The sequence below is a fragment of the Pleurodeles waltl genome, chromosome 2_2 (genome assembly GCF_031143425.1).
Source record: "Pleurodeles waltl isolate 20211129_DDA chromosome 2_2, aPleWal1.hap1.20221129, whole genome shotgun sequence".
NCBI classification, from domain to species: Eukaryota; Metazoa; Chordata; class Amphibia; order Caudata; family Salamandridae; genus Pleurodeles; species Pleurodeles waltl.
Genome location: NC_090439.1, coordinates 1129132668 through 1129145400, shown reverse-complemented (window position 1 = coordinate 1129145400; position 12733 = coordinate 1129132668). Strand labels below are relative to the sequence as shown.

The 12733-nt window shown below is 45.0% G+C and overlaps 1 protein-coding gene across 2 annotated transcripts in view; it reads right to left on the bottom strand.

The window, feature by feature from the left end:
• TONSL (tonsoku like, DNA repair protein) overlaps positions 1-12733 on the bottom strand; it is a 239726-nt gene that overhangs the window by 35094 nt on the left and 191899 nt on the right. For both annotated transcript variants that reach the window (XM_069220998.1, XM_069220999.1), the window contains exons 19-21: positions 11387-11543; positions 8977-9055; positions 1745-2052 (exon numbers count right to left, since the gene is read on the bottom strand). In XM_069220998.1, the coding sequence (XP_069077099.1) occupies positions 1745-2052; positions 8977-9055; positions 11387-11543 (544 nt within the window). The remainder of the gene's footprint in view (positions 1-1744; positions 2053-8976; positions 9056-11386; positions 11544-12733) is intronic.

Below are 12733 nucleotides of genomic sequence, written 5' to 3'. Positions count from 1 at the left end.
AAGCACTACCAAACCCGTACCAGCAAAATCTGACTGAAACATTAGGAAAGAAAGTGGCATGCAAACATGCTGGGAGCAACTGGGAGTAAATCTCTCACTTAAAATGTACATGCTGTTCCTTTAATAGCAATCTGTTATTTGACATGCAAAAAACACTAAAAACATAAAACATAAAAATTCAAACAATTAAAAATCCTATGTTCTAGAATTGCTGTGGTACCAAAGAAATGGTTTTCCATATGTGCTCTCTTCAACAAATTACAAACTGCTTGGGCATCTGCTTCATGTGCACATTTATCAGCTTGAAAAGTGTTTGAAAGCTGCATATAATTCATACATGCTTCGGCTAATGTTGCTTCACCAGTGAGGAATTTCCCAGTGTCAAGTAGAATATCAGTGCATAGTGGGTGGGAGCAGGTTATCCAAGCGCACAGTGGGTGGGAGTAGGCAATCTAAGCACACAGTGGGTGGAGTAAACTATCAGTGCACATGGTGGATGGGATTTATGTATCTATGTGCGCAGTGAGTGGGATTAGGATATCTTTGCACAGTGTGAGAGAGAAGGATATCTGCACACAGTGGTGGAACAGAGATATCTGTGTGCACAGTGGGTGGTAGTAGGATATCCGGATTCTGGTGGAAACAGCGTATGTGCACACAGTGGGTGGGATGGGAGAAGAATATTGGTACACAGTTAGTAGGAAAAGGCAAATTATGCAGCACAATGTGGCATATTTTGCAATAGTATTACTTCATTATTTCAACATTCTTAAACTTGGTAACACGCTGTGGACATTGGTTGCACTTGATTAGTACCAGTTTAACATCCAAATATAGCAAAAAGAAACAGAAAGGTGACCGGTCCAGCTTTGCAAAAGGCCTTTCACTGTGCGGCAACACGCGTCATCACATTTTTTTTATAACTTCTGAACCGTTTCAGCTACAAACATTTTTTTTGTTAAAGTCTGCAGATTACTCAGCAGATGATGGAGTATGTGGCAAATCTAGAACTATATGAAAACTGCAGCGGTCGCACAATCGCATAATTCCAGTGGCCCTGATTGTCACATACCATACCGGCCCACTCATAATGAAGGCCTTAAATGATTTGGTCATTGCTAAAAGGGACATTCCTGTTAAGAATACACTTTCCACTTCAAAGGTTCTTCATAAACCTTTATTAGGTTTGTAGCATGTATATCTAACCTCCTCAAGCAGCGAACCAATCGTAACTGACCACACTCAAATCTCCCCCAGAAGCTTGACACTGCCTGGAAAGCTGTGACCTCAAAGTGATTGTCAACGCATTCCAGCCAAGTGATCTAGTGCAAACCACAACTACCTGCACCTGGACTTCTTTCACAGCCCCCTCGAGCATGGCACGCCTTTGAAGCATTGACTGGTGTGGCAAATTGGAGAAAGTTATTTATGAAGCCCGGGTATGCCCCCCGCAAATATGCCAGGATTTGGAAAAAATGGTGGGACACCAGGCTGCGGTAATTAGGGGCTCTGCATCCACTACAACTAACTGGAAACACGATCTGATCGGATACTGCCGTATTGTAGTATGATCCATCGCTTGAGACAGGCAAAAGTTGTTTTGTGGTTCATTTATGAAAAAGCAATAAAACGCTTCATAAACAAAATGCTTTGGTCTTCTCCCATTAGAGGAGATAGCTTGTGGGAAACTGCTGGAATCTGCACTTTACTTGAGAACACTGGCTTCGGTCATACACTCTCTCACCTTAAAGGTGTCCTCGCTTGAAATACCGGTTGCAGGGCAAAGCTTTGCGAGTCCCTCGTGAGTCATCTGGTTGGAGGATAGGTCGAGGAGGGTCAGGTTGGGCATGGTAGCCACAGTGGAAAGCAGCTCCTCAGCCACCTGGTCATCGATGCAGTTGCCAGACAGGTGGAGCTGGCGGATGCTGGCCTGGAGCTTGAGAGCCCGCAGGAGTGGCGTCAGGTTGCGCCCGCGCAGTGAAAGATTGCACAGCCGGAAGGAAGTGCTGTTCTCTTGCTGCTCCAGGGTTTTCAGAACCAGCCGGTGTTCAGCTGCATGTGAGAGAAATAACACAACCCAGAATTTTATTCTGAAAAATGGATTAGGACAAGAGGATTTGGAAGTCTGAAAAAATAACATTTGCTTGGCTCTATGGAACAATGTCTATGTCTAAAAATGTATTTAATAATACAAACATTCAAAATATGTGAGGATGATGATTTATAATGCATTTTATTTAAAAAAACACTGTGAATAACATGCCCACAAATATGATATTTTAAATACTACTGAGCCTGTGTGTCTGCTGGACTGCAGTGTACCCAGGGGTGGCTCCTCCGCTACTGTGAGGGAGCGTCGCCCAAGTGGCTAAGAGCCAGTAGCTGAAAAATAAAAATATATTTTACTATTGTTTTATTTTTCAGCTGCTGGCTCAGCCATCATGTGCAGGGAGGGGCAGGACTGGGCCATGGGAGGGGAAAGGAGGAGTGGAGTGCACTAAGTGCGCATGTGTGTTTGGCTGGCTGTCTTATGCCGGTCAAACTAACATGCGCACTTAGGTTGCCCTAACCCTGCTGCGTTGCACAGCCAGGCGGAGAAAAAGGACAGACTCCAGTGCACTTTCTGAGCAGCAGACCAATCCTGAGGCTGTTCTCATGCTAGGTATAGCCTAAGAGCAGTGCCAGAATTGCTGGGGAGCCTGTGCTGGTATCCCAGGGACTGCAGGAGAGAAGGGGAGCAAGACAGGCAGCAGCGGACTGGTAAGTTTTTTGTGATTTTTTTTTTAGTTTAGTGTTTCCCCCCGAACCCTCCCCTTATCCATCCTGCACCCCCCTACCCCCCCCCCCCCAACCCCCCCAAGATCTGTGGCAGTCGCCACTGAGTGCACCTCAAAGTGCAACAACAAATGAAGGTGTCGCCCTCCTGACTGGTAATGGATCGCACTACAATGACTTTCCAATACCAACTACGTAGACACTCTCCTTGGTCCTGAAACTTTTCATCATTTGCCAAAATAGCATCATGCTAACGGGTGCTTTTTACCATAATTATTTTCAATACATTTCTTCTGCTTTATCTCTGTTTCACTTTATTTTAACAAGTTATACAGTGTTTCTCTTTTTAGAAAACCAAAGCATACCCCAGATAAAGTGTGGAAGTCATTGAATGCTTTGGGAATCTCAAATACTTCCAAGTGTAAAATGGTGGGAGTAAATAGCTTCTGCATCAAATATATGGACATTAGTAATTAAGTACTGTGACAGGCGGACTCCTCCTGCCTTTGATGTTACAATTCTGGGACTCAAATCTAAGGCAGGACAGTGAATGGTATTTTGTAAGAGTCCCAGCTGAATCACAGGCATTTACAGAGCCAATAAAGAAACACAACTTCAGAAGTTTGAACTACGTCATATTTTAAATGAGGGAGTGAATTATACGCGACACAGTGACTAGGACTATTAACCAAATGCATAAATGTTTTTGTTTGCAAACCAACTCACATGCAGACAACATAACATACAGCTATCTATGGCTCCATACCACACCACACTCTCCAACAAGATACAAAATACACTGTTCTACAGCAAAACAAATTACAACGGAACTCCAAGCATATATCTGACAAAGCCAAAGTATGCAATTAAACTGCTACTGCTGCACGAAATCGCTCACGAAGTCACTTTCCAAATAAATGTGTGTGTTGGGCAATGGCAAGAGCGACCCTTGACCCTAATAGCTCGTATTAGGGAGGAGAGGACACCAAAACCAGATTCCTTAGTGAAAGCCAGCAGGATCACAGAGACTGAGATGTGGGCTATTCCACTCCCAAAGATCATCAATGGACACCCCTCAACTAGTCTCATTAATTCAGATTCATTTACAGTGTTCTCACCTTAATATTTAAGAAATCAGAAATTATATCCTCTCTCTGCGAAGGTCGAGAAAGAACCAAACCATCTTACACCGACAAAAACCTCTGCATGACATAATGCAGTTCAAATCGTCAGCATGATCCAGACATGTGATGCCTTTCAGTGCCCAACATCCACCTGCAGTTATACCTGTGCCATGGAAGCACTTGGAATGCATCACAGGGAGTGGGGTGCTCTCACTCAGAAAACTCTATGCACACGATCCTGTTCAAAGCACTGGCAGACCTCGCACTTGTATCCGAACAGAAACCAGAGCAACCCTGAAGAGCAGCCAAAGCAACTTTGGGTAGCAGTCAAAGCACCCAGCGAGCCTTCTAGCCTTAGAAAGAGTGGAGATACAAATCCATTCTGGCTTTCGCCCTGCAAGCAATGCAACCCAATGAAACTTGACTACTTTTCTGAACTGCTTTCTTTTATAATTAATAACTTTCTGTTAATGTCCGCAACACAATTTAGTGGGATAGCAGAACACAGCTCATTGCATATTATCACAACGTTGTTTCTTAGTGTGATAGTTTGTTTACAGAACAAGCTTCACCACAATATGAAAAAAAGACACTGGTGTGCTAATTTTCACCACAGAGCCTTCCAACTGAAAATATGTGAAAACAAATTTGATAGATCTCTCCCAGTCTCATCACTTCCCAGCAAAAGCCTGACACCCCATCCGCGACAACAGACTTCCACAAGCTAAAAACAACTTCTGCTTGTGAGGGAAGCTTCAGAACCAGTTGGAAGGTCCCCTCTAGCCTACTTCAAGTGCTGCACTGCCACACAAAGAACGGGCTGTGACCCAAACCAATGTCAACAACACAATCATCCAGCAGAACAAACCTCAAGCACTCCTAAGATTCATTTCTAAATAACAAGCTATTCTCTTCTTGCTCGAGACCATATAGCTCTATAACAGATGTCCCTATCTTCTGGAGCTCTACAGCCATAGATGCCTTTGCTGTAAGGGAGAATTCCACAGAAACACGGCTTTCAGATCACAGGAATTCTAGGGTTTTACACTTGGAAGGCCAGACTGAACTTATCCCAGGCTTCCACTGGTAGCCAGTGCAAATAACACTGCATCGCAGACCAGTGAGCTCAGTCTTAATACTCTCAGCGGTCTTCCCGAGGCACCATCTTACTTGAGCAGATGGGGCATATAGGAAAGGGCCCTCTTTTCACTACAGGTCACAGCACCAGGTCACTATAAGTCACTCCTATGGTAGGCCCTCTCAGCCCAGAGGGCAGGGTGCAGGTACCTGTGTGTGAGGGCACCCCTGAACTAGCAGAGGTGCCCCTACAAACTCCAGTTCCATTTTCCTGGACTTCGTGAGTGTGGGGACGCCATTTTAAGCGTGTACTGGTTATAGGTCACTACCTATGTCCAGCTACATAATGGTAACTCTGAACCTGGGCATGTTTGGTATAAACCATGTTGGAATCATACCCCAATAGTGTGGCAAGTATTAGTTGTATGATTCCATACACTCTGGGGACTCCTCAGAGGACCCCCAGCCTTGCTACCACCAGTCTTACAGGATTTTCTGGGCAGCCCAAGCTGCTGTCACCCCTCAGCCACATTTCTGCCCTCATGCTGCTTGATCTGATCAAGCTCAGGAAGGCAGAACAAATGATTTCCTGTAGGAGAGGGAGGTAACTCCCACTCTGTTTGGAAGAAGGTGTGACTGACTTCGAGGGGTAACCTCCCCAAGCCACTGGTATGTTTTGAAGGGCAAATTTGGTGCCCTCTATGCATAAACCAGTCCACACCAGTTCAGGGACTCCCAGTCCCTGCTCTGGCACGAAACTGGACAATGGAAAGGGGAGTAACCACTTCCCCGCTCCATCACCACCCCAGGGGTGGTGCTCAGAGCTCCTCAAGAGGGTATATGGGTTCTGCCATCTTGTTTCCAAGGTTGGCAGGGAGAGCATCTGAGTGGCCAGACCAGGCAGGTGATGTTGGAGCCCCCTCCTGATACGTGCTTACCTGGCAAGGTGACCAATCCCCCTTTCATGGCTATTTAGTGTCTCTCTCTTGGGTGGGTCCTTAGATTCGGCTTGCAAGATTTCAGCAGGACTCCTCTGCAACCTTCACTTTGACTTCTGGCCTCCGGAACTGCGACTGGACCATCCACGACCCGACAATCTTCCTCCAAGAAGAACAACTCTTCTGCAACGTTGTTTCCAGGGCTCATGCCAGCAACTGCAACGTTTCCACTGGCTGTGCATACACTGATGGCGGCGTGTCTTCAGTCTGCACTAGAGGAAAGAAGGAATCTCCCTTGGAGTGAAAGAGTCACTACCCAGCATCCTCAGGCACCTGCTGCAATGAATACCGGATGTGTGGATCTCTCCTCATCTTGAGCTGCGTGGATCCTGCATCACAGTTGGTGGACTGGAGTAGTCCTCTTGGTCCTCTCTGCCAGATGTCCAGTTTTGGAGGAGGTAAGCCTTTGCCTTCACACGCAGGACAGCACCCCCGTTCACAGCGTGTCTTGCAGCTGCCAAGGCTTGTTTTTATCTCCTCCAAGGGATCTTCAGGCGACGTGTAGCTCGTCTTCTGCACTCCTTCCTGTGACGCACAGCCCTCTGTGTGGTTCTCCTGCAGTGTGGGATCTCTTTCTGTAGTGCTGTGTGGGCTCCTGCGACATCTAAGTGCCCGTCCTGTGGGAGCTGCCTCTGCTCCTGCGGGCCCTCTCCGTTGCCAAGGTTACCCTCCGATTCCCCCTCCTGGGCCTTGCTGGTCCCCGGCAGCACCACTTTCCCACTAAGTGAATTTGCCTTTGCCAAAGCTTGGTAGTGGAATTCCTGCACCGACACCCACCTGCAATCTTCACTCCAGCGTGGAACATCTTCTGCATCCATCAGGAACTCTTCTCCGGGTCCAGGGCTGCAGTGCTGACCTGTTCTTCCTCACCGTCGACCAACTCCTGCAAGTACAGCTGGGTGGGTAGTAGCGCCTACTCCTCCTGGACTCCAATGACACTTCTGGACTTGGTCCCCTCTCTCCACAGGTCTTCTTCCCCAGGAATCCACTGCTGGTTTCTTGCAGTCTTGTCTGGGTGTCTTCTTTTTTTCTTTTCCTTCCTTTTGAGTGGTTTGGGGAAATTCCAGTGATTTACTCCTGCTTTCCTGGTCGCTACGGGGTACTGTGTTACTTACCTCTGTGGTTTTCTGGTACTCCCAGTTCCCCTCTACACATTCCACTCACGAAGGTGGGGGCCCTGTGTTCGCATTCCATTTTGTTAGTATATGGTGTTGGTTCCCCCTAGGGTCACTATTGGTTATTGCTATTTGCACTGTTTTCTAACCTTTAATATGCCTATTTCTGTTTAATAGTGTATATAGTTAGTGTATTACTTACCTCCTATTGGAGGGTTGCCCTTCTAGTGCTTTGTGATATTGTGTGACCAAGAATAAAGTAATTTTATTTTTGAACAACTGAGTGATTTATTTCATGTGTAAAGTGTGAGTGCTGTGTGACTACAGTGGTTTAACATGAGCTTTGCCCGTCTCGTAGATAAGCCTTGGCTGCTCATCCACAGCTACCTCTAGAGAGCCTGGCTTCTAGACACTACCTACATTTCACTAATAGGGGATACCTGGACCTGGTAGAAGTACCTTAGGTACCCACCACACACCAGACCAGCTTTCTACAGGGGGAAAACATCAGACCCCACTTACCAGCCTTCACCGTCTTCCAAATCAGCTCCATTACTTACCAAGCAATCAGGACCTGCACCCCCTGCCTAGCTGGCTGAAAGGCTCACCATCTCTAGGGGTTCTCGGCACACCTGAAGCCAGGATACCATCATATTGTAGATAAAACATTCATAAAAAAACAGGGCAACTGGCTTTTCCATCTATGCACCAAGGATCTGAAACAACATCCCTGAATCAGTCATGAACAGCTCTGCTCCAGTTCAGGGAAGTGCTGAAGACGTATCTGTTTAAAGAACTCCATCATGATGCATCATCAGACCACAACCGGCTACCTCTCCAATCGCTGGCTCACTGGATTCGTGCCTTTGGCCAGGCCCAGCACTCCACTACCTTGAAGCTAGGTCCCCTCGATACAAATGCAACATATACACACACCTTAAAAAACTATTTTTTACAGTTATTGGGACAAGACCTTCAAGGATCACATCCTGATCCCACTAAACTCCAGAGTCTGCTTTTGGAGATTCAGGGTTTCCCACGTTGTTAAGTGGTTCCATTTTTGAAGAGGGCACAAAATCTTCTAGCACGCGGCACTAGATGTAAGAATGTAGATCCATGAAACATCACAAGTTAAAGAACCTTTACAGAGTAAATATAGTGAGATTTTTTAACCAATTGTATTTCCTACAAGGCCCATCTCATATGTGAACCTGTGTTTGAAACAAAGGGTGCAGGTTGAGTGTCAGTCTTCCTAGAGACCCACTGAAGACTTTCGATTTATCATTCGGTAAAATGCTGAGCCCAAAACATGGTTAAAAACTATGGTTATCCATGGTTGAATATAGCTCAACCATGGAAATCTGTGGTCTGCCCATTAAAAATCAAAGGAAGTGTCCCAAGAAAGACGTATTTTTTTCGAAATCGAAGGTTACAACTGGTGTAATATTGTCCCTTACCTTCTGAGCACTCACAGCAGAGGTGCATTAAAGAACTGCAGTATGAAATGAAAATACTGAGCATATGGGAACACCTAGATAATGACTGTCTCGTCTGGTTTCAGGCCTGCTGCACTTGGACTCCATCAAGAGTGAGGTGAGAGACAGTAAAGTAAAAAGTGGAGAATGTCATATACAGGGTACATACAGGGCCTTTTCAATCACAGTATGTGGAGGTGGCAGTGAAGCAGCACAGACAGGTTTGTAGACGTAACAGCGTGGGCTAGCACTACCTGCATTAACATCCAGCCTCTTACCAACCCACAGACAAGCATCCGCGAGTGGCACTGCAGAAATCGGTGGCATGTGCATGGCATCACAAAAAAACAACCACATTTTTAGCTTGCTAAAACCTAAAAATGGACAACAAAAATGCTTCTTAAATACTTACCAACATCCAAGCTCAGACAGGCCTTCTTGTAACGGTCGGTGAGAGGGGGCAGGTCCCAGGAATGCACCTCAGCCAGCACCTACAATGACAGAGCAATGTAAGTCTTCATTCTTAGAGGGAGTTACCAATACCTCTGTAAACTCTTCTAGAACAGAAGAGTAGGGGGCTTCAGCGTTGAAGCACAGACCAACAGATTACAAGAGGTTGCAATGGAGACGCGGGGGCTCAGGGTGAGTGCAAAGGCCTTGTTATGGCCATGCAAAGGGAAAATCAACATCCACCCAGAACCATGACCACACTACTATCACTACTCCTGAACTTCCAGAAAATCTTCTGAGTTGACTACCAACTGCAGAACACTGCTGGCCAGCTGCTTCTCAGGTGGACATAGGGAAGAGAGCTCTACACGCTGAACTGCCTGCATTAGCTGCTGAGGAGCTGAGTGAAATTTAAAACGTATGCACGGCATCATCAAGCCTTATATGGACATGACACCATTTCCACTGTTACATTTTCAGACCATGATGATGGACTACAAAAGTATGAGTCCGAAACTGATTTATTCCGAGGTTCATCATAAAAAATCTCATACAAAGTACATACACATCCGAAATAAGTGGGATTACAAATTAACAATGTGAATTTAATGCAGATGATAAAATTATAGATGCATTAGATCAAAATACAATCTTCATCCTAGATAAAACCACCCAACAAGAAGACGCAATACCAACAAAAAGAAATAGCTTGATACCAGTTAACTTGAGTGATTTCATCTATTGAAGAGGTTCTTAACATTTTGATTTCTTTCAAGAACCCGAGACCAAGTCATTTATTTGATTTGGATCTCAATACACAATAATAGAGAAACAACTATGGATCAAATAAATACACAGATTATGACATTTATTTAATTCACAAAGACAAAATATACACATTTTTAATATTAAAGGTAGGGTGGAGGTTTTAGTTGTATTCCTAAAAGAGGACATAAAATGCTATATGCACATAACTATCTTTTTTTCTCCTAATACATGCCCTGTTTGGCTGCACTTACCAGTACTAGATTCTGTGTATTTTTGCTGCACCCACAAATTATGCTAAGAATACCAACATAACATTTAGCCTTCAATTTCAAAATACCTTCATAGTTACAGGGCATTTTAAAATGTTCAATTTTGCTTTTTATGCATTTATACAGTTGTGGACTCCCCGAGTAGGCCTCAGGTATACGTGAACCACATGATAAGAACTGCTGATCAACTGCATGGTGTTCTGTTGCAAAATTACGAAACTTACTACGTAGCCAAGTATGATATATGAAGCGTACGTGCTGTAAACTAATGTTGAGTGCTGCATGGGGTCTGCAGGACCTGGCAGGCACGAGGACTGTACAGCAATAGACTGACTTTAGTTCCTGCAGGATGGGCTCTACAAAAAAGGCATGTGGTCTCACGTGCCACCTTTGGGCACAGACATGACTGCAGCTCATATTGTCACCACTTTTGTCCAATACATATGTTTAGTCGCCGGGAGGATTCCTCAGAGGCACGGCCATGGGTACGCTTCTAGCACCAAGGGCGACCTAGCGTCAAGTCTCTGGGGCTACAACACTGTGACTGCTGAAACTGAAGTAGACCGGTTACGAAGTTGAATGAGCTGACGCTCAGGCTATTTAAAACAGAGCCAGTAACCATGAGTTTGTCTTTAGTTAATGGTGTGTGGCTACTGCTAGCGATGCCGGTGCACCACCCTACAGTCATCCCTGTGCAGACTGAATAGCACTGAGTTGCTGTGGTCAGGAATGTTCTTTTAACTGAGACACTTTCGAGGATCTCAGCCACGGGTGTATTTTTAAGACTGCACTACTGGACCACACCACGTGTTAGCACGTGGAAATACACCATGTGCGACGCTCCCCTTGGTAAAAGGTTTCTCTTGGATTAGAGCGCTGAACTTCAGATGCTTCAACAGGTCTAGCATTGGAGGCAGAGAACCCTCCTCCTGCACAAATAGTACTGGTAACCAGGAAGAGAAGAAATACAGCAAGTGTTGAAGGAAATTCAGCATCTGAGGAGTTCAGCTAGTGCAGATCATAAAGGACAATGTGAGAATCAGGGGAGAGTAAAGGCCATCAGCAAGGGGCAGCACAAGAAACAAGCGAGAGGCAGATTCATTTATCTTACAGTAACTTGACAATCAGCACAGAGAGAGAAAGCCAAATTCAACAAATAGCGGTATAGCAAAGAGTAGAACTCAAGGGGCACACCCGAAGTCATACTTGAAACATACAGATTATAGGACAGAGAGGACAGAAATGCAACGAAACAGCTGTGGTTTTGACGAACAAACAAGGGTCTGCATTTTGACAAGTGTCAGGCCATACATGGATGAATAAAGATGCACACACCTCCTCGTTACTTTGCAGCACATGCAGTATCAAGTCCTGCGATGCCAGTAATGCTCCCTCTTTCTTCAGGGTCAGCCTGGGCAACAGCCCACACATCTGGTAGTAACGTTTCGAGGCCTGCTCCTCCAGCCAGGACACTGGACGGGTCTCGCTTCCACTGAATATGGAGAAACAAACTGCTGAGTTCATTCATTTTTTAATACATTGAGGTGAAAATAACAAAACATGGAAATCGACCACGTAATCCCCAGCTTTGGCTATCAACACAATTTTCCAAACTTCTGATCTGAAACAAGTAAAAAAGTATATATCTTCAATGTGCATGTTTTTAATTTCTACAGTTCTAATGTTCGCCTTAATGAGCACAGTACTCTTTTAATGCAGTCATGTAGAAAACTGTTAGGTCAAGTGTACTACTGTACAACATGCAATTGTATCGGAAAAATATTGAAACGGAACACAAACTTGGGAGACAGGCGGGGCGATAATAGTATAGAAAGACAACTGTCAAAGCAGGGGCAGTGTGTGTAAACTGAAAACAGAGGATATGCATGAACCATATGAACTATGTGCTTGTAGATACTGTCTGTAGTTCACTGGTGTGTTTTTTTGTCCTGGTAAGTGGATGTGAATCCAATGATAAAGGCAAGTTTGCTCTGGCATTTGCATCTACTTACAGTGGAGTGGAAAAAAACACACACTCCTATTTGTAAGCACTACACAATTGGGACATCAATCATATTTGGCCTTAACAATTTGATCATATTCCTACCCACTGGGCAAGGTTCAGAAGGCTAAAAGTTGAGGAACACAATAATTTCAGAGTTTTGTGTGTCAAGGGAAAAGCCATTCATTGCGGCCATATTATCTGTGCACTCAGTTTACTGAGTCTAGTTGGGGATGAAACTCTGGAACTAGTCTCTACCATATTTAGGCCATTTATCTAATGTAGGAAATCTGTATTTTTTGCATGGTCACCCCAGATTGTTTGCCTTGTGATGAACCTTATACGTTTCCTGGTTTTAGATCTCTGTGCACTTTACCCCTGCTAAAAATGTGTGCACTGCCTAGGCTTTCTCTTTAAACATGGTCGAGTTGGCATACTCCTAACTGGTATAATTAACTTGCCAATAGGTCCCTAGTACTTGCACTGGCTCCCCATTGAAAAAAGAATCACCTTCAAGATCCTCACCCACGCACACAAAGCCCTCCACAACACCCGACCAGCATACCTGAACCAACGACTCAATCTCCATGTACCCCACAGGGCCCTTACGTTCAGCCCAGCTCTCTCTCGCAGAAGTACCCGGCATCAGGAAAATCAGAACAAGAGGACGCTCTTTTTCC